General features: G+C 40.2%; 1 protein-coding gene across 1 annotated transcript; it reads left to right on the top strand.

Annotated features, from left to right (window-relative positions):
* Positions 1–2,242: 2,242 nt before the first annotated feature.
* Positions 2,243–21,120, top strand: TWF1 (twinfilin actin binding protein 1). The gene is made up of 9 exons (XM_042816214.1): positions 2,243–2,324; positions 6,299–6,376; positions 8,375–8,553; positions 10,234–10,329; positions 11,186–11,290; positions 15,425–15,550; positions 15,738–15,888; positions 16,310–16,431; positions 18,021–21,120. The coding sequence occupies exons 1-9, from the start codon at positions 2,300–2,302 to the stop codon at positions 18,189–18,191; spliced, it is 1,053 nt and encodes a 350-aa protein (XP_042672148.1). The 5' UTR covers positions 2,243–2,299; the 3' UTR covers positions 18,192–21,120.
* The last annotated feature ends 191 nt before the right edge of the window (positions 21,121–21,311 follow it).

Below are 21,311 nucleotides of genomic sequence, written 5' to 3'. Positions count from 1 at the left end.
TTTGAAATTATAAGCAAATCTGGCTGTAGAAGGGGTACTATTTCTCTGCTAGCTGCCCATGTGTACATGGGAATGGAGATTACCGGAAGCAAGCAGAATTGAATAAATGATTTTTTCACATAGCTCTGAAGTTTGTATTCATTCTTATTCAATATAGATGAAAGCTCATCTTAATGAAGGAACAATTCTCTAATGCTATAATTATTCTCTTGAAAGAGTGTTTATTTTTGAAGAGCATGGGGGGTTATTTGTTTATTTATTTTTTGGTCAAACATCAAATTCTGCAATATTGAGATTTAAAAAAAAAATACTTAAGATTTGCAATTTGCCTTCTCAGAAAACTCCTATGAAATGCCAATGGGAATATGGTTTGTTTCATATGAAGCAGATGGAAAGATCCCTCTTCTCTACTTTTGAGCCCTCTGACAGCTTGGTGGGAGTTGCTGCAATGCCACCACAGACAGTCAAGGTGATCCTGACATGGTGACAGACACCACAGTCTCATTCCATTCCAGCATTTCCAGTCCAAGTATGGGTTGCCACCGAAAGCACAGTCCCACAGCCTTGGCTCTGCAGCCTCACTGCCACATTGTGCCAACCATAGTGCTCCTGGGGGGACTCCAGGAACTGCTCTGACTGAAATCTCCCTTTTCTTGGTGAATTTTCAGGTAAATCTGTTCTTTTCAAACATAACAATAGACAGGAAGGAACCAAGAACATAGGACCACTGGCAGACTCGGTTTGGAATGATCTAAAGTAGTTGGGACAATACCACATCTTTGATTGTCACTCTTTAACTCTAGTACTACTTTCTGATTGGAAAAGGTCTTCATGAAGAGTTACTTTATCTATCTAGAGCTTCTGTGCCCTTGAGGATGTATCATAGAGGAATTACAGGTGACTTCTCTGTGCTCTACGAGGTACATTCCATCTCTTGTTTCTTGGTTTCACATGAAATCTTTTTTATGTCTCTGTTAGTTTGTCAAGCTCTGTTAGTCTGCTGCAGTGCTCAGTTAGCCCCAGCTCACCAGCTGGTAACACATCTCCATAGTGATTTCTTTGCTGGACTAGCATTACACAGTGCTGCTCATATGCTGCACTTACAGCACTGTTTCGCATTTCCCAAATAGGGAGTACCTTGCATGATGTCTTAATAGCTAGGGTATGACAAAGTGCAGGCACTCACATCTGTCAACACAATGAAAGCAGCTGACTTCAGGAATTCCTGAGCTGTGAATCTTTGAGAATGGGAAGGTGAAGCAGCAAGTATTCATTCCTTCATGCTTGCCTTATTCTTTCTTTCTTGCCTGTGCCAAGGGATAGGCCACTGGGCTAAATGGTGACCCCGAAAAACATTGCTAACTCTCTGGAACCTGAAAGAGCCATCAGCATCAGGACATTTTGTTGCCCACATGCCCACAGTCCTGCTACATTTACAAACGCCTGCCCATTTCACTGAGAGGCTGAGAGTGTAATAAAAAACACAGTACATATTAAAATTGCAGACTACAGCACACTACACAAGAGCATTTTTAGAGAAGAGTTACTATGCATCTTCTGAGCAGGCAGCCCATGGCAGTGGGCACAGCCCCAAGCTGCTGGAGTTTCAAGAAGAATCTGGGCAATGTTCTCAGACATAAGTCTGGGTTTTGGGGATAGCTGCGTGGAGCCAGGAGTTGGGGCTCAATGCCTATGGGTGCCTTCCAATTCAGGTTCCTGTGGTTCTGTGATTCAGTGAAATCATGAAAAATCAGTGGATAAAGCCTCCCTTGTAGGAGCAGGGGTTTGAGGTGAAAGCTGTGGTTCTGGGCTGTGTTCCCTAATTTTTCTTCCAGGCACTTTACTGCTGACAGGTTAACATGGAATACATGTTCAATACAGAACGTGTAAGCGTCCCTCCTCGCCTCAGGCAAGACAGCCATCTCCGTGACAGGTGCCTAGAGATCATCCAAACTCCCTTCGGCCATTTTTCTGTATTCCAGCCTACAGACGGCCGCGCGGGCACCGCTATAGGGCGGATGAACGCAGCACCACTCTCTCGGGGGAGGCGGCAAGAGGACCCGGCCGGCCCGAGCAGCTCGGCGGGCTCTGCTCTAGGGGGCAGCAGCACCCCGCCCGCCGTGGGGCTCTGGGGCGGCCCGGCCCGGCCCGCCGGAGCCCGGAAGGCGCCGCGCTCCCTCCCGTCGGCCGCTGAGTGGCGGCGGCGTGTCACGTGTGCGCGGCCGGGCCGGGCCGGGCCAGGTCGAGGCGCGCTGCCCCGGGCACAGCGTGGCTGGCGGCGCCGGCGCAGCGGTGCGACATGTCCCACCAGACCGGCATCCAAGGTACTGCCCTCTTTCCTTCCCTGCGGGCCGTCCCCGGGTCCCTGTTCCGCAGCGTCGTTCTCCCCGCCGCTTCTTTGTTCGCTCCGAGCTACCCTTTCTCCCGAGGTTACACCCGTAACGGAGCGAAGCGGGAGCTGCCGCACGGCGAGTCGGAGCCCCGCGGGTGACGGTTCTGCGTCTGGCCGCGCCCGGCAGCCTCGGGGCAGCGTGGATCGGGTAGGGTGCGGCTGGAAGGGATCTCCCGCAGAACGCCCGGCGCGGCGCCTAAGGCGTGCCCTGCACACAGGTGTCCTCCGGCGGCCGGACGGGGACCTCCGGCCCCGCGAGGTATCGCCGCAGCGCTGCGGCAGCGCCCAGCTGCCCCGGCTCACTGAGGAACCGCAGCGCTGGAGGAGGACCTTGAAAGAGCCGGAGCTGGGAAGGAGGAATCCCGGCGAGCCCTTGTGACGAGGAAAAAGTACAGGAGAGCCCTTTTTTTCTCAGCGTGTCCAGGCCTTGGAGAACGTGAGGAGCAATTGGAAGACTGCGACGTGCTATTTCTCGGGATTATCGGCCTCGCAGCATCACAGCACTGCTAAGCAGGGATAATGCAGCAGCAGCAGGATTATGGGGTTTGCGGTTTTATTATTTGCTTTCTGCAGCCTCGCTCAGTGACTAATGTGGTGTACTTTGTCTGCTCGTCTGCATTTATGGTTGCAGGTGACTTTTGTCCCGGTCTGGGTTGCTCTTGACTACTCTTCAAACCCCTTTTTGGCTGCTGAATACGTTTGTTCCGCAGCCTGTCACCTCTGTTCTCTTCCTTCCCCCCCCCCCACCCAGTGCCAGCTTGCCATTAAGTTGATGTGGCCACTTGTTTTAAGTTGATTGTCCCTTCCTGGCCTGGGGTGCACCTCAAGCAGTGTTTTTCCACGTTGAGGAATACTGTTCCAGTGGCTCTTAATTCTCTTATGCTCCTCCCTCCAGCCCCAATAATAGGGAAGGCAAGAACACCCTGTTGCTTACCATGACCAAGAATGGCTAAGCCTCTTCTTTGAGAGCCTTTTGTCCTCTGAAGAGAGCTGCAGTGAGCTCAGCTGCTTTCCTGCCCTGATCCTGCCTTGGCAGGCTGGGATGCAGCCCAATTATCCAGGGTCTCATTTGTAGTAAAGCTTCTGCAATTGGAAGAGGGATAGCATTTGTTGTGCCGTTGCTGGCATTAGCAACAAACAGGCTACTGTCACTCATAAACAATCACAAGATTTGGCAGCATGGAGCGCTCTTTTCTGGAAGCAGAAATGAAGTAATGGGGACAGTGATGTGTACCAGGCGAATGTTAAAAGGACGGGGCTTTCAAACAAAGCAGCAAATATAAATAGTTGCAGGGTGCATTGAGCTGTGGGAGATTCACAAGACTATGTTCAACTCTTCCAAATTATTTCAAAAGTGTATTTTTGAAATAAGTCTCATTGCATTTCAGTGTTCCATATTACAGATAAATCACTTTGAAAGTGCAACAGAGTAAGTTGTTGGTGTGTGTGTACGTTTACAGGCTGTTTTACACAGTCATTTGAAGACTGTAACCAGTTTTTATAAAGGGACTGTTCAAATACCAAAGAGTTTACTTAATGCAAATTTGCTCATTGCGGAAGGTAGCATGTTGGTTGCTCTAAAGTAATGCCTATTTATTTCTTTGGAAACTGGAGCAGATAAAAGAGCACTGTAACGCTATTTGATAAAGCAAAACTCTCAGCTACAAAGCTACTTTTCAACATAGTCCCCACTATTAGCTCTGCATTTTGGCCACTGATGAACAAGAGCCTGCGTGCCATGCTCATAAAAATCCGCACCAGCAGAGGTGACCCCTGTAGCTGTTGTCACTGCTGAAATGCACCACTCGCTGCCTCAGTGTGCTCACATCCACTGATTGGTCTCCATAAATGTTCAGCAAGCATTGATGAATGTCAGTGGGTGCAATTTTTTCTGCATGGAGGAATTCAGTTGCATGCTTTTACTTCATACTCACTTCTATGTCAGACATCATCGTGTCAGGCTGCCCTTCTGCTGCCATCTGTCACACAGCAACAGCATGGAATGGAATATTGGTGGGACGGTCCACCATCTACTGCCATATCACCACCATCTACCTCTGGATGGTGTCATGGGCTGACGTAATAAAATAAGAGGCATTACTTAAAGAGCAGACCTCATGCATGTCAGCTTGTCTATCTTAGCTCTGTATGTTGCATCCTTTGAAAAGCGCCTGAGTACAGCAGTGAAACAACAGATAACTTGCACTGCTGGATAGAATAGGGTATGTAGAACTAAGACATATCCCATGTGTTTCTTCCCACATGTACAATGAAGTATTTCCACTACTGAGATATAACTTCTGTAACAAAAGCAGTGATGTATATGGAGAGAATTGACATGTTTATCATCACATGTTTATCATCATGAATGTTTTTTAGAAAAGAAATTAAACTGCAAGTTGGCCAGTGAGATTCCAAGACCAAACTGTAATTGAGGTCTTTGCTCTGCAGAAGGTTTAAATAGAACATTATATTGCTCTGTTGTGAATTTTCTGATCTCTGTATGGAGAGAAAAAAAGCGTATCTCACAGATAGTGAGTCTGTCTCTCGATCACTAACATCTTGTCTCAGAAAATGACTCCAGGAGCTGTTGTGGTTCTGGTGTCAGTGCAAAGGACTGCTGTGTCTCAGTGTTGTTTTGGTGTGCAGGGTTGATACAAGAGTACAAACAGCGAGGGATTGTAGACCTGAAGAGGACAACCATTTCCGGGGGAATTGGGAAGTCAGGAAAGTGGTGTAATGTTTGTGTGCTGAATGGAAGTGCAAGGAAAGGCAGAGATGGTTGGAAAAGCTGATTACAGAGGGTCTGCACTGCTGAGTGGGAAGGTGCTAACTGAGATGAAGGTGGGCTTGGACTGGAAATCCAGCACAGTTCTGCTTGTGTAAATGCCCATGCTTCGTCTCCATCCCCCAGCCCATTGTGGAATTCCAGAATGGACCTGCCCTTTGCTTTCATGGACCTGAGTTTTACATATTTTGAGTATGGGTAGAAATACAGCCAGATGCCGTCTGTTCCTTCGGCCTCATTGTGACTGTAAATAATCCTTTTTCTTTGTTTCCTGGTTTGCTGTTTGTTTTGCGGGTGCTGTCCTCTGTGCTGTGGGATTACTTAAAGGACCAGCTTGCAACAAGTGTTCTTTAGTAAGTGCAGGACAGCCCCCTGTCCGGGGTATAATTAAACTGATCTGCGCACAGATCATTTAGCAAAGCAGTTGAAATTAGAATAACGTCTTCAGGACTCGAGCACGGTTCTTCCTCGTGCTTACAGAAGGGGTCGATCATACTTGTATTGTAATATCAATGTTAATTACAGAGATTTGTGAATTCGTTTAATCTGCCCTATTGTGATGGGTCAGGGATTGGAAAGTGTCATCAAAATGCTTGCAAGGTCATGACTTGATAGAAAAGGTGAATCAAGAGTGTTAGCCTTCCTTGGTACCCTTCAGAGAGGCATCCTTAGGAAAGGCAGGTGATTTTTGCAGACAGGCTCTAACATTTTCCTGGCAGGCATCAAGTTTGTGTCCGCAGGCTTACTGCAAACTTTCAGACTTCATGAAGCTCCTGTAATTGGAGATGCATTGTATTTGTGTTGTGTTACTGTGTGAACTGGGAAACCTGAGAGTGATGATGTGATGTCACCTTGAATTTTCACAATGTTGAAAATGATACGGTATTGCAAGTGAGCAGGGCTCTTTTGCAGATGTTTGTGATGTTGTCTGTGATCTTTCTGTGGCTTGCCTGTGGCTGGAACAGCATTTGACCACTCCTGTGTTCCTTTTTCAGTCCAGCATCATAGTGGTGGGCCAGGCGTATGCTTTTCCAGTGTCGTTTTTACCTTCCTGAGTACTCTTTGTTGTTGGAAAGAAGAATGTGTTAATTTGCGTACTTTTATTTTCTCTTTTTCAGCAAGTGAAAATGTTAAAGACATCTTTGTTGGAGCCAGAAATGGAAAATACAGGATTTTGAAAATAGTCATTGACAATGGTCAGTCAAGTTTTACTATTTTTCCCGTATTCTTTTGGATATTTCCCTAACTATTTCAGTGATTTTCATGTTGAATTATTTAAAAAAACAAGAACGCTTCAAAGCTTAATCTTACCAAGGTCTTTCATATCCTGAAGGTAGAATTTGAGTCTTGGTGATGCTAAATTAGAATTTTTCTTCCAAATATCATTTCATATTCTCCCAAGACCCATTGCTTCTTTCAGAAGTACATTAGTACCCATTACATGCCCACCTCGTTACCTCTTTTTTTTCTTCTTCCCAAAGTTCACTCATTACAATACACTGAAAAACCTGTTAGCTAGAGAAAGGTGTGTGTGTACATGCATACACATACATACGTACATTTATTGTTAGGTAAGTAACTTGCTGTTATATTCTTTATGTTTGCTTCAGTTTTTCCCTGCTTTTCTCAAGGAAGCAACAGTAATATTATAGTGAGATCACTGCAAGTCTCAGCAGCACGGGTTACTAAGTCTTGGCCTGTATTTTTTTATTAGGAAAGTTAAAACAATGTGCTTGTGTGTACATGATACTTCTTAGTACAAAATGAAGGTCATAAGTAGGGAGTGTCTTCCATTTTTATCTTAAACTTTTTTCTCTGTGTGCTTGTGTGTGTGTATATGTATACACAATTTGTCTGTTTGTGGAAGTAGAGACCAGCTTAATTCTGTTTTCCATAGTTCAAAAAGAGGCTTCTAATGCTTCCAGAATGCTGGAAGCAAAATGGTTGCCTCATATGTCTGCAGGAGCTTTCAGCAATGCCCTTAATGAGTAGACAACACTCAAATGGAGTTCTACTAATTTGAGTGAATAAGGGAACTGGTTTGCTGCTGGGCAATATAGTTGCCGTGTTTATTTTTTTGTGTTTGTTTCTTTATTAAATTCAAGTGATTATAAAGCCACCTAGAGCTAAGAATTGCCAAGTACGTTCTGGGTGTCCTGGTTATCTATGTGTATAGCTTCAGCTACTTTGCACCTAATGCAGAGAAGTGCCAAATGCACACTCTCTCTCTCTCTCTGAGCTGTTCATGCTCTGTGCCTTGGAAGACTACTGTGGGAGAGAGCCTTGTCTGAAACATTCTGCAGTTTAAGACTGTTGTACATCTGTCTGAAGTATTAAAGACCAGGTCCAAGGCTCTCAAAAGATACTATGCGTGCCAGCTGCTATGGGCCCTTAAACTGCTGTGGGAACCGTTTAAACAAGGTGTTTCTCCTTTGGCTGTGCGGTCTAATATTTGAAAGTTGGTAAATGTTTTGAAAGATACTGAGTAATATTTTTCTTTAGAAGCTGAGATGTGATTTATATGTGAGCGAGAAATCTTGTTGCTACAGTTGTTCATATAATTAAATCTCATCTGAAGTATTCTTTATGGATTTAAGCCAATTATACATAATAAACAACTTCAGTAATTTAAAGAGACTGCAGTTATGAAGCTGTATTAGTTTATCTACATACATAGTCAAATTAAAGTGATTACTGCAAGCATGTTCATTCCAAACTCTTTTCATTGTGCAGCTGAGTTACTGTCCTTACCATAAGTACAAACATTGGAGTGTGTCAGAAATCAGTAATTCTAATCTTAATTTTTAAAAACCTACTCTCATCTTATTTCTATTAAGTATTTCATTTTAAAAGTAAATGAACTAGCAAAGGGCAGTTTTTATTTCTTCTCTGTACGCATTATGCTAAACACTGATATCAGTCTTACCTCTTCAGATCAAAGAACTTGATGACAGCCAGTGCGCTGCTTCTCAACTAATTGTATTTTGGTTAAAGGAAGTTAGGCTTTATGCATACACAGCTTTTGCAGGAACTCGCTTACTATCACACTGAGTGCTCCTGACTTCCATTCTTGTGGGCATGGTTACAGAATATGAAGTGTTTGATTAATTATCATATATAATAATAATAACTAATTTTGAAAAACACTATCAACTATATATTTGCTAACCTATGGTTTTGGTTATTGGTTTTAGAGCAACTTGTTCTGGGATCCTCTAGGCGGCCACTTGGATCATGGGAAAAGGATTATGATCCTTTCGTTCTTCCTCTTCTTGAAGACAAGCAACCGTGTTACATTTTATACAGATTAGACTCTCAGAATGCTCAAGGATATGAATGGATCTTTATTGCTTGGTCACCTGATCACTCTCCTGTAAGTAGTAGTCACAGAATCATAGAATGGCTTGGAATGGAAGGGAGTTCAAGGATCATCAAGTTCCAACTCCTTGCCACAAGTGGGGTCACCGACTTCCATATCTTATACTAGATCAGACTTACACTAGATCAAGGCCCACCCAACCTGGCCTTGAACACCTCCAGGGACGGGGCATCCACAGCCTCTCTGGGCAGCCTGTTCCAGCACCTCACCACTCATAGCAAAGAACTTCCCCCTGACATCCAACCTAAATCTTCCCTCCTTCAACTTAAAACCATTTCCCCTTGTCCTGCCATTATCTACCCTTTTAAAAGAGTTGACTCCCCTTCTGTTTGTAAGCTCTCTTTAGGTACTGGAAGGCTGCAATGAGGTCACCTCGCATCTTCTCTTCTCCAGGCTGAACAAGCCCAGCTCCCTCAGCCTGTCTTTAGAGGGGAGATGCAAAAGACATATATTTGTAACATTTATTCAACAGTATTGTTCGATCCAAATCCTAGATGAGAAGGATTTGGGGAATGAAGCATTCCCCAGCCTTCATCACACTTTCTGCCAAGGAAACTGTAGAGATATCTTCCTTGAAGCTGATTGTGAGTCTAGATGGAGTGTAGCTGGTCCAACTTATTTCTAGCTTGGTCAGAGGAAAAGCACACATTATCGTGCTTTTCTTTCTGTCAGTGTTCATGGAAATAATAGAAGAACATAGAACAGAAATCCCCATTGGTGTCGTCATAGAGAGAAAGATTATAGTTTGAGCTAAAGCTGCTTATTCTGTTTGGTTTGCTGGCAGACCAGTTGGCATCTGGGAGTCTGTGACCCACCTGAGAATGTCCTCTTTCTTACAGAGCGTGGGAGGAAAGGGAAGTCAGCCTTATCAATTTCTAGGAGAAAGTAGGGTAGTAGCTCCAAGTTCAGTAAATGTGAGATAGGGGAGGACAAAGTAAATCTATTCCCAGATTCCTGCGCTACTTTGGATAGCACTTAGGAAACAGTAGGAGACCAAGAGCTGGAGTGCACAGAAGAAATTGAGTGGAAAAGATTGGGGTATTCTGATGAGGATGGCATGGTGGTGAAATAAGCTGGGGAAAATGGGACTGCGGGGAGAGGAATATGTATGTTGGATGCAAATTGATAGGAAGCAAGCATCATTAGGTCTTGTGCTCTAGAAAATTTCATTTTTCCATTCTGTAGTTGAACTACCAAATCAAAAATAATAAGGGTTATTTGCAGTCTGTTCTTTCTGTGATGTATCACATTACAATAGACAGACTGGTGACAAATGATCTAATCTGTTGTGTTTATTTTTTCCTAAACAGAAGTAGTAAGGATTGTGTTCTGTTCTGTTTTGTGGGTTTTTTTTAAATTATTATTATATTTTTAAAGCTCCTGCTCTAATTAAAGCTGCAGTTTGGCTTAGAAATTAGTTTAATAATGATGCATAGTCAAATGTCTTACTGTGCACTTGAGAATTTAACACATATATTAGCATCACGCTCCAGAACTCATTCTGTTCTGTTATTAAGAAATGCAGTTTCAGACTGCACTTTCAAGTCTTAAAATATTTGTTCAAGAAGGGCTGTTTATGGACTTGATACCCCAAAATGCTGTTGTTGTACACCTGAGCTGTGTACACTACATAGAAGAAAGAATTAAACAAACCCCTGTTTTATGATATATCAGGTTCGTCAAAAGATGTTGTATGCAGCAACCCGGGCAACACTTAAGAAAGAATTTGGAGGTGGTCATATTAAGGATGAAGTATTTGGAACAGCAGAGGTATGTTCTCAGGAATGCTAATTATATTAGATGATTTTACTGGTATTAATTTGTGGTGATGTTGCTCTATTTGATGAAGGAAACAGGGGGTTGAAAATTTTGTATGTTATTCAAACATTAAAATGTAATAACTCTCATTTGAAAAAGTAATTATATTTAACAAGTCAAGATTAAGATGTCCTTCTTTCAAATGGGTATTAAATCACCCATGACTAACAGTACAGTCTTTTAATCTTACTGCATGTTTATGAATCCTTCAAAAGCTGTAACCATTAAAACTTCCAGCCTAGTTGTTTACAGAAGCCATTGTGGATGTAGGGGTCTGAATCACATGGGCTACAACAGCTATTAGTGAGACTTTGGCAAATGAAAGCAAACTTTTTTATCTTAAACCAAGGGCATGAAGTTGTCTGTTCTTTAAAATTTGACTGTGAAAGTGGACTCAAGTCCATAGTTGCCATCTTAATTTATGGAATAAGAATTTTAGTAGCTAGCAATTTGTCAGTGAAAATGCTAATAGCTGTGTGTTCAGTTATGATAAGATAGTTCCAAGGTGCATGCATAAAGAGGTCTGAATAACTTCATGTATACCTCTGTTTTCACAAAGACTTATTTTTGAATTAGTGAGGTAATTATGGGCTGACTGGAAGTGCTGCCCACTGTACAGTTGGATATAAGAGCAGCCCAGGGAATCCTGCTGTTCAGGATGCCAAGTAGAGCTTGCAAATGCACGTAGACTTGTAGTCTCTGTTTGAATAAAATGAATGTAAATATATGGGAAATAACTGCTGCATGAACTGTGTTAGAAAAAATACTTCAGTTCTGCAAATGATGAGTACTGATACTGTGCTTTCAGGATGATGTTTCACTGAACGGATATAAAAAATATTTGATATCACAGTCCGCCCCTGCACCTCTGACTGCAGCAGAAGAGGAGCTTCGACAAATTAAGATTAATGAGGTACCTACAGCAACTTTCAGCATGGTTCGGCCATTGGATGCACAGTTCCTGATGTATTATAGGCAGAGGCTTTTCCAGAGTAAAAAAGGCAGAACAGAAAATCAAAAACTTCAGTAAGTTTTTGAGTGGATGAGAATATAAATGTCTCACTCAGTGAGTAGGGACAGCAGGATGCTGATGGCTGGAGACAGAGCAGTGTGATCTTGCTGAGCTTGCAAGGGCCAGTGGCTTTGTCGCAGGCCTGCTGCCTAACATGCTTTTAATACCAGTGGATGTGCTTCTGTGTGAGGGTTACCAACCAGTGGCACAGGTTGCCCTGAGTGTCTGTGCAGTTCCCTCATGGGAAATCTTCAAAAGCTGCCTGGAGTGTGGGTGTGGGTACCCTGCTCTGTCTGGGTGGTCCTCCTTGGGCTGGGGGTTGGACGAGGGCACTTTCAGAGATCAGCCACAAATACTCTCTGGTAGCCCACATTTCACATGGTGGCAGAAACTGTAGAAAAAAAACAAAATAGCAACTGTTACAGTGAGTAATTCCGAAGAATATTTCAGCAGCCATTATCTGAGCTTCCAGAACCAGTTCACTTGTCTTTAAGACTTGGAAGAAATAAGACAAAGTTCAATAAAAGTAAAAACAGAAACCCAAAAGAACTAACCATTTCTTTTAAAAATATCCATTCGCTTTTCCCACAAATGCTTTATGGAAAGACTATTAGCATGTGCCTTTAAACAAGTAATGGGATGATCAATTGCTGTTTAGCCAATGACTGAAATGTTTCAGAGGATTCTCTTCTCAATTTTTCCATCATTTAACCTATGTTTGCATTCAGACATGTCTTAATAGATCTTGTGTTGATCTTATGAGTTCTTCAGCCTTATTTTACAGCCATTGTTCACATGTTTGAAATGTGGCATGTTTTTCCCACTGGATGCCAGCAAGCTATCATGTTAAAAACAGCTCTTTATCTTCCCTAAAATTTTCACTCCCTAGTATGCTTTTGCTGTAACAGTGTTGTTTTTTTTAACATTTATTTCTTTGATGTCTTTGCTTTCCAGATCTATTTTTGATTAATTCAGTGTAGAAATATGCTCATAGTTACCAAACACTTCATTTTAGTTGATTAGCTTTAGGCAAAACAACAACAACAAAAAAAACAAACCAAACCAAAACAAACATTAAAAAATGTAAAACTTCCATGGTATCAATGACCACTTACTTCTGATGTCATTGTTGTCTTTTATGCCCTATGTGCATGTTGTGTAACAGCCAATTCACGCTGACTAATAGTTCATGTTCTGTAATGAAACTTCAGGTTGATGGTTGGACTTGATGATCTCAGTGGTGTTTTTCAACCATACTGATTCTATTATTCAGCAGCAATAGCAGTGCTTCTCAAGGATGCATTAACTGTATGTTGCTGCCTTTTTGGCTTCATTTGGAACATCTTGAAGTATGTTGTGTCATTTGTATCTTTGTTATTTCTGTCAGTATGAAACCTGTGGTTAGGCTCAGTGGAGCAGTATTTCATTAACTTTCATGCTTTAGCTTCCACAAACAAAAAGCTTTCTGATATTAAGGGAATGTATGTGTTTAAAAACTGTTTGGATGTCCCTGGTGCTCAGGGACATGATTTAGCAGAGGGTTGTTAAAGTTAGGGTAGTATGGTCAGGTTGAGGTTGGACTTTTGACAGTCTTGAAGGTCTTTTCCAAGCTGAGCAATTCTATGATTAAAAATAAAAAAATGGATTTTCTACTTTTTATGTTCTTTCATAATTACCTAAGAAATATTTGAATTAATCAGATCAAAGGTTTACCTTACTGCTGCCAAGACACTGAGTGAGCAACAGCAGGAATCTGGGAGGGGTGTAAGAGCAAGATAAGAAGGGCGTGATAATTCCTTTGAATATTCTTTGGGGTCTGGACTCGATGATCTCTTGTGGTCCCTTCCAACCCCTGCAATTCTCTCATTGCCTCAGCCTTTGCAGATAGGACTCTTCCAAAGCAACATATGATGTTTTACTATATGCTTTTTTTTTTTTCCCATCCATCATGCACAGTCCTGTCATTGTTCTAAATCCTCATAAAGTTTTGTTGGCCACAGATCCTATAGCAGTGTTATTACAGCTTGGCAAAGTACTACGTAAAGAACTGCTGCCTGCTATCTATGAACTCATACCCTGACAGACAGCATGGGGAAGGCAGAGAAAAGCCATTCCTCACTTTTTTCCCCTCACTCTCCACTATATCCACAAGACCTCTGCATTCCTTACCAGTTCTCTCTTCTGGGCTGAAAAGTCCTCATCTGTGTACTTTTTCCTCCTGAAGTAGGCATGGCACACTTCTGATCCTTCTGCTTTTCTCTGCAGTTTTTCCAGTTCTTCTATAAAATTTATGAAAAGGAGGGGTGGAGAAATCAGAACTGCATGTGGTATTCAAGATACAGGCATGTTACTGATAGCTGAACTGTGTAATGATGTATTCTGTACTCTTAACGACTTCTAACATTTCATTTGTTGGTGGGTGGTGCCTTGATTGCTTGGTTGATTTTTGCCTAAAGTAACCACTGGGCTGACATTTTCAGATAAATATTCAGATAAATATACTGAATGTCAGTAGCTAGTTCATCACCATGCAGGTAGAAGAAAGGTATTTTTCCTCCTGCATATAATGTTTTACATGTACCCACATCAAATTCCATCTGCCACTTTATTACCTCCTTGGCAGCCATCACTAACAAATGTGATGGTATGATTTAGGTCTTTGTAAGTGACTTGGATGTTCTGTTTAGCTTTAGTGGACTTATATATGTTATGTCATGGACAAGCAGATTTGGTTCCTTCTCCTAAATCTAGTGTTATGCTGGGTTATTTTCTTCTTGTCCCCAGACTTCGTAGCTGGCTTTTCTAGTTTTTAATGTTTTTACTACATTTTGTTCTGTGATGCCAATTTAATAACATTTATTAGTCAGATTTTATGCAGATATATATATTTTGCAAATATTTGTCATACGATTGTATTATGAAATTTACTAAAATTAATACAAAAGTAAACTCTTCTGCCTACCTGATTTCACATTCTCCTTCCCTGATGCTGAGAAGCTGTCCTTTAAAATATGAAGTACAATTTAGTATTGCCCCAAGTATCTTTGTTTTTCATTATTTTCATCATTGTTGAATATTTCACTATCTGAACATCTTTCAGCTGATAGATCTAAAACCTACACTTTCTATTTTGTATGCTTTTCTGTCTTCTTAACTGCCTCATCACAAATGTTACGTATGTTTGTAAAATTGTAAAAGGAAGTCAGTACATTCAAAAGCTAATACTTGCACAAAAAGATGAGGTTTGGCAATGCTGGAGGCCAGAGCTCATTTTCAGAGAAATTGTGCATGAATATTAAGATATGCCACACAAATTCTTGAGAAGTGTCTTTAAAACAGCTGTCCTTTTATCTCAAATAGTTTTTGTGTCTACGATAACTAGAGTATGAACAACTGTCTAGCTTGCAGTTACCATAGGTTTTTGCACTCTGTGTTAAACCTAGAAGTCAAAAATCAAAGCTCTGCTTGTTTATCTGTTTGCTTTCTTTTGGATAGGCTTTTTGAAGGAGGATGCTGAAGTGGAAGGGAGGGAGGGAAGGTGCTTCTTTTTTTTCCTTCAAGAAGATCAGTCTCTCTAAGACATGTTTTTTCTCCATTCTTTCCAGAATGTTGGCTTCCTATAATCACATTTTCCTATTCTTGTCTAAAACGTATCACGATAAAGTTCAGGAACAACACTGTGAGTTCAGAAGTACAGTGCAGCACAGGAAAATCAGACTCTTTGCTCCTGGCTTATTCTATGTTTGTACTAGAGTTTAGCTAGATCTTCACTGACACTTAGGCAGTTCTCTCTTGTAATTCCATGGGTTCTGCTGCTTCATATATGAAACTGTTTTCAGGTAAGCAAGCAAATGTGACCTGTTAGTTAAAAACAAAACAACAAGTTGTTCGTATAAGGGGACTGATGGTTTGGCGTAGCATATTCTTGTAATAGCTGCTGACAGCTCTGTGTGTAACCACATGCAGTGCATTCTCAGAAACCAAATGAATGCCTGCAAAGGTTTCTGTTCATATTTTCATTGGCTTGTGTTCCAGGTACAAACGGATGTTGGTGTAGATACTAAGCATCAAACTCTGCAAGGAGTAGCGTTCCCTATTGCTAAGGAAGCTATTCAGGCTCTGGAGAAATTGAGAAATAAGGAACTCAATTACGTGCAGCTGGCAAGTATAAGATACTTCAGATCATTTTTAATAATAGGTACTAAATACTTGCACACCAAACAATGTGTGTTGATGCCATATACTGATAAGTTACCATTCTGTACTTGAAATCTTTTTTTTCTACCCTGTCATACTCTCTCGCTTGTTTTCTGTGTATTAACTGTATGCCATTTTTCTTCATTAACAGCAAATTGATATGAAAAATGAAACTATTATTCTAGCCAACACATTTCATACTGAACTTAAGGACTTGCCAAAAAGAATTCCAAAGGATGCTGCACGTTACCACTTTTTCCTGTATAAGCATACTCACGAAGGAGACTATTTGGAATCCATAGGTATGGGGAAATTTCCCAACATGAAATGTTGTTGGTTTGTTTCAAATACTTCCATAACCTTGAGGCAGAGAAAGACGCATCATAAAAGCAGATAACTTGGAGTGTCTGACCTCTCATTGTATTCATAAATTTCAAAGTCACTTGGTTGCCAGACTGATTTCTGAAGAGTCTTTATATTTAGAAAGTAGTGAACTATTCCTTTTGATTATAAGCAACACACAGATCGGTAGTCATGTGAAAAAATAAAGATACTTCCTTTTAGGAATGAAACACTTACTGAAGTAAAATGCACAAAACCACATTCTGGGTGTTTTAGCTTTCATACTATAAAGTTGATTCGCACAGTCTTTCTGCTGTAAATGATTCTGTGATACAGGTTTTGATAAGGTTTATTTTTGTTCTGCTTTTTTTTCCCCTGCAGTTTTCATTTACTCCATGCCAGGGTATACTTGTAGTATACGGGAGCGAATGCTATACTCTAGTTGCAAAAGTCCACTTCTAGAAATTGTAGAAAGACAGTTGTGGATGCAAATAATTCGAAAGGTGAGTACACTGGGAATACGCCATCCCTCAATTCCCTTTTTAATATCTAACCATAATTGTTTCTGCCACCACTTTCTGTAAACAATGAAAGGTGCTGTATGGCTATTAAAGACCTATTTAAGAGCTTGTTCTGAACAAGAAATACTTATTAACTAAGGTTCATAATTTCTACGTAGTTTTAGTAAACCTGTTCTCGTGCGAGAAGGTCTTTGAAAGTACTCTGAAGGACTATTCAGAAGTAACATGATTTCTTACTAAAAGGCCTGTCATTCTTCAGATCACAGCACATTATTGCTGAACTCTGAATTCCTTTAAGGCCAAGGTTTCGTAATGATTTTCAAAATGAAGGAAAAAGGAAGCAGCAGTTCTGGAACTTAAACTGACTCTTAGGAGCCTTTGATGGGTAATTAAGGACTTAGGAGAATGCTGGTCTTTCCAGTTGCAAAGATTATAGTACTGTGCATAAAGAACAAGTGGCTTCTCACTTCTAGAGCAGAGACCACAATAACGGTCCATGTAAATGTGAAATATGTGACCTGTTAATATTTCTATTCTAAGTTCAGAATAATTTTGAGGTTTGGTTTCTGATAATTGTCTACCTGAAAGAAGTTGTTACCGTGATGATGTAGCTTGAGTACATACAATTGCTGCATGGTTTTATATATCATTCCTCACAAATTTCTTCATTAGAATGAGACAAATGTACTACGTGGTGCCTGAAATTCCTGTAGACCTCTTTCTGAGGCATGTACTTCAATGGCAATACAGTGGCTGGCAAGTGCTATAGTTAGGGGGCCGTGAAATGCTGAATGCTCACATGCAGTGCCAAAGCATTTGTCTGAACTCTGAATTTGTTGTAATTAAAAACTGGGCCTTGGCTTCAAAACAGTGTTTTCTTCAGGTTTACATTCTTCCACTTAAAACAAAACAAACAAAGAAAAATCTCAGGCTCTTTGTTAATTAAATTTGTTCTATCTTTTCTCTGGCATGAATACTTGCTGAGTTGCAGTACTCCACTAATTGTGTGAGTTGTTTGTACTCTCACTTTTGTTCTCAAGAGACAGCAACATATATGCACATTGCTTTTACAATTTTTTAATGCACTTTATAGTGGAAAAAAAATTCTGAAAGTGTGAAGATCACATTGTGGAACTATTTGTTTTTGCTTTCGAAGGGAGAAGAAATAAAAGAAATTACCAGTTCTGAAAGATGCTGCTCTCTTTTATTATAAAGGAGATTTCTAACAAAGGACTAATAAGCACTTGCTTTTACATGGAATGTGTACTCTTATTTATTATTATGTACACTGTGCTAAAGCTTGGGGCAGGAGAAGTTACTTGGTGTATGCATTTCTGCTTTTATTGAAGGAAGAGCTAATTAAATCAAAATGCACTTAACTCGATACTGGTTAGAGTATAAGAAAAGCTATTCAAGAGGAGGTGAAGTGCTTAGGCACAAGGTAGGGAACATCATGCTGGACTCTGACTATTATTGCACATATTGGTTTTCATATAGCATTTACAGCTTCAGCAGAATTTCTGCATTTTATTAAATACATCTTTAAGATGAATGTAACTTTTTTTTTTCAGATTGAAATAGATAATGGCGATGAGTTAACTGCTGACTTCCTTTATGAAGAGGTTCATCCAAAACAACATGCACATAAGCAAAGTTTTGCTAAACCAAAAGGTCCTGCGGGGAAGAGAGGAATAAGAAGACTCATCAGAGGCCCAGCAGAGACTGAAACACCCAGTGATTAGAAACTGTTGTTTGCATTAATGATAGGGTTTTACAGTAAGAAAAAATGAAATCCTGACTTTTGCCAATGAACTGACACCATTCCATTTATAGATGCTAGAGAAAAAAATGTTAAAAATATTCTTTCTACTCTCCCCTCTTCTGAACTCAGTACTTCCTTTGTTGTTACACAATTATATTTGTTGACCATATTTTACAACACCTGGAAGTGTTAATTATTTTAAAGGTAGAAAACTAAGCTAGTACTCTTTTGTTTTAAATTAGAATCCATTATTTAATAGCAATACACGTGATCATAAACTTCACAGACAAGACTATTAAGCCCACATTTTCTGTGGGTAAGTAGCAGCTGTATGTGTAGATAATGAACCTGCATTTGTACGAGTAGCCTACTGAAATCTGCAAGATTTCACTTGTATGAAGAGTTGAAGCTGTCATTGTCCCAGATAAATCTTTATTTTACCTGGTAACTTTCATGGACAGTAATGCAACAGAATGTTTTCTTCTGTTTTTTGATGTGATGGATTGTTGGGTTTGGGTTTTTATACTACAAAGATTAAAGTCCATTATCTGTTAGTTTATGCAAGTACTTGTTCAGGAATAGATTATTTTTATTTTTTCCTGTGCAAAAGGTGGTCATTTCAAATTTACAACTAATTGGGTGGGCTTGTCTCTTAAAGAAATCTGACATGAAACCACTACAGCTTTTCCAGACTTAGATACCACTCATCAGCCTTATATATTACTGAATGACCAAGTCTAATGTGATAAAATATGCAGTCACTAAACTCAGTAAATTATGGAGCTGCTTTCAAAGCAATAAGCTTAAGGTTTCTTCCAAATCATTGATTTTCTGTGCACTTGGATCTAAAACTGCAAATTCAGTGAAAATGGGAATAGACTTGCTTCGTAATGCTGACTTACTGAGATCCTGGTGTCATTGCATTATCAACTGCAACTTGAACTTTCAGGTTATTGTTTGAACTTTCATAGTAAATTAAATCTTAAGCAAAATCCAACTAGGTCTTTGCCTGGCACCAGGGTAGCATTTTGTGGAATTTGTCTATTTTTTCTGCTTCTCATCTAAACACTGAAATCAGCCAGGATAATTGAACTGCAGCGAACCATGAGTCATCTGTTTATTAGGAAGAGGAAATAATAGATGATTTTAACAAGGAGGTTAAAGAAGAAATAGATGTAGAAATCAAATGACCTTAAACATTTTAAAATTGTGTGATGAGGCAAGTTCTAAAGGATAGATTATGTTCCCCAGTGGGGACTTGCTTGTTAGTGTCTTGTATTGAGCTTTGTATTTTTGATTATTTCTTAAAACTAATGGGAGTTGCAAGTCTTGGATCACTGCATATAGGTGTTGGCTGTACACTTAGATATCTGAATCATTTGTTTACCTAATGGAAGGTAGATCTTAGAATAGTTCTGTAAGGAAATAAGGCTTAAACACTACTAGTTCCTGACGAAAACAATTTTTATCTCACGCTATTACGCCGCTTGGTGATCCTAACTTGTTAGTGACATTTGAAATTGCACTGTGTAATATGAAGTGCAATACTTGCTAGTTTTATGGTGTTTTTTTTTTTTCTATATGCAGTAGAGATCTGACACCTCAGCTTTTTCATTTAATCTTATACACTACATCAGCCCAATTCAGTAGCTCCTGATGATCCTCAGCTCATCTCCCGCCCTCAGCTGCTGTTCCTTTTCTGCCTCTTGCCTTTCCCTTTAGGGCAAGGAGCGGTCTGAGGAATTTTTCTTCTTGTGTACATGTCACACAAGCATCATTGTTCTTAAACATTGTTAATGTGTATGCAGCTTGCACACTGTAACTACGTTTATTTCTAGTTGAAATCTAAATCCTATCAGCACCAAATTCCTTTTTTTTTTTTTTTATAAGGTAAACATGTGGCTGTAGCAGTTTAAAAATGACTTTGAGAGGGCTTTTAGTTTGAATTTAATAGTCCTGTCTGCATCTCAGCCATAAGAAGTGCACATACATTTTTACCCTCATTTGAGCTTAGCTTCTTAATATGAAATATTTTGAATAAGGAACAGTTTGGCCGGATATGCTCATATGCAGGTTGTGGGGTTGTTTTTTTCATCCCTTAATCCTGCCCTGGGTTAGCGAGGGTAGGAAGTAGAAAGCTTAATCTGGAGGATGGCCAGAGCTGGTTAAGTGATTACACGAACGAGTTTCTAATGAGCTGCTGTACAGTTCAACCCAAAGCAGACAATAAGTTATTCTACTAACTTCAAAATATTTCATGCTGTCGTACAGCCAGCCAGCAGAGTGATGTCCTGAGTGTATTCCCCTCTCCTTTTTCCATAAAAGAGAAAGCTTGCAAACAGTTATCTTTAAATTATATGAAGTCTTGCACTGCCAGCTGCCTCTCTTGGCCCCTTGTAGCTTTTCTCCTGACAAAGCAATAAGCATCTTTCTTACAGAAAGATCTACCATGTTTACATCTGCATAGTTGCCTCACATAACACTGCTATTGTTAAAGAACAGTCAGAGCCAGCACAAAGTGAGGGCATTAAGAAAAGTTATTCTGTAAACTCTCTGGTCATTTCATAATTGAAAGTGTCCATTCAGAATTGTTGTTGGCCTTCATAAATGCCCCACAGCAATGCAGCTGCTTGCACTTAATTCATAAGCTATTTAATAGCTGCTAATTAACGTGACAGGTAATTATTTTTGAAATGTTTATGTTGCCAAGTAGGGAGAAATTGATCTAATAAACTTCCTGTCAAGGGTCTGTAAAACTAATCAAAGTAATAATTGCTCTATCATACAGATAAACACACTGATAAAGGAAACTTTTGATTTACTGTGTCTGTGTATTCAATGAAAAACACCTTCAGGTGTTGAAATTACCTATTTTGTAATCTACTTTATAAATAAAGATTGATGCTTTAGTTGGTGTTTGAATCATTTTGTGTTTTGTCTCTTACGAAGATCTAGAGGTGAACATCATGATGTATAAGTAACAGTAGTTTGCTTCTCATCTTTCTATTGCCCTCAGAGAACATTCAGTGTTCTAGCTTTTTCTTTTGACGTATCCCCATGGGGAAGTGCACGATGTGGCAATTGGGTGGTGAGAGAAGGA

Source organism: Centrocercus urophasianus, unplaced genomic scaffold (assembly GCF_019232065.1).
Source record: "Centrocercus urophasianus isolate 14NV4802_14NV808 unplaced genomic scaffold, USGS_Curo_1.0 seq_15, whole genome shotgun sequence".
NCBI lineage: Eukaryota > Metazoa > Chordata > Aves > Galliformes > Phasianidae > Centrocercus > Centrocercus urophasianus.
This window is presented reverse-complemented; position numbering and strand designations above follow the sequence as displayed.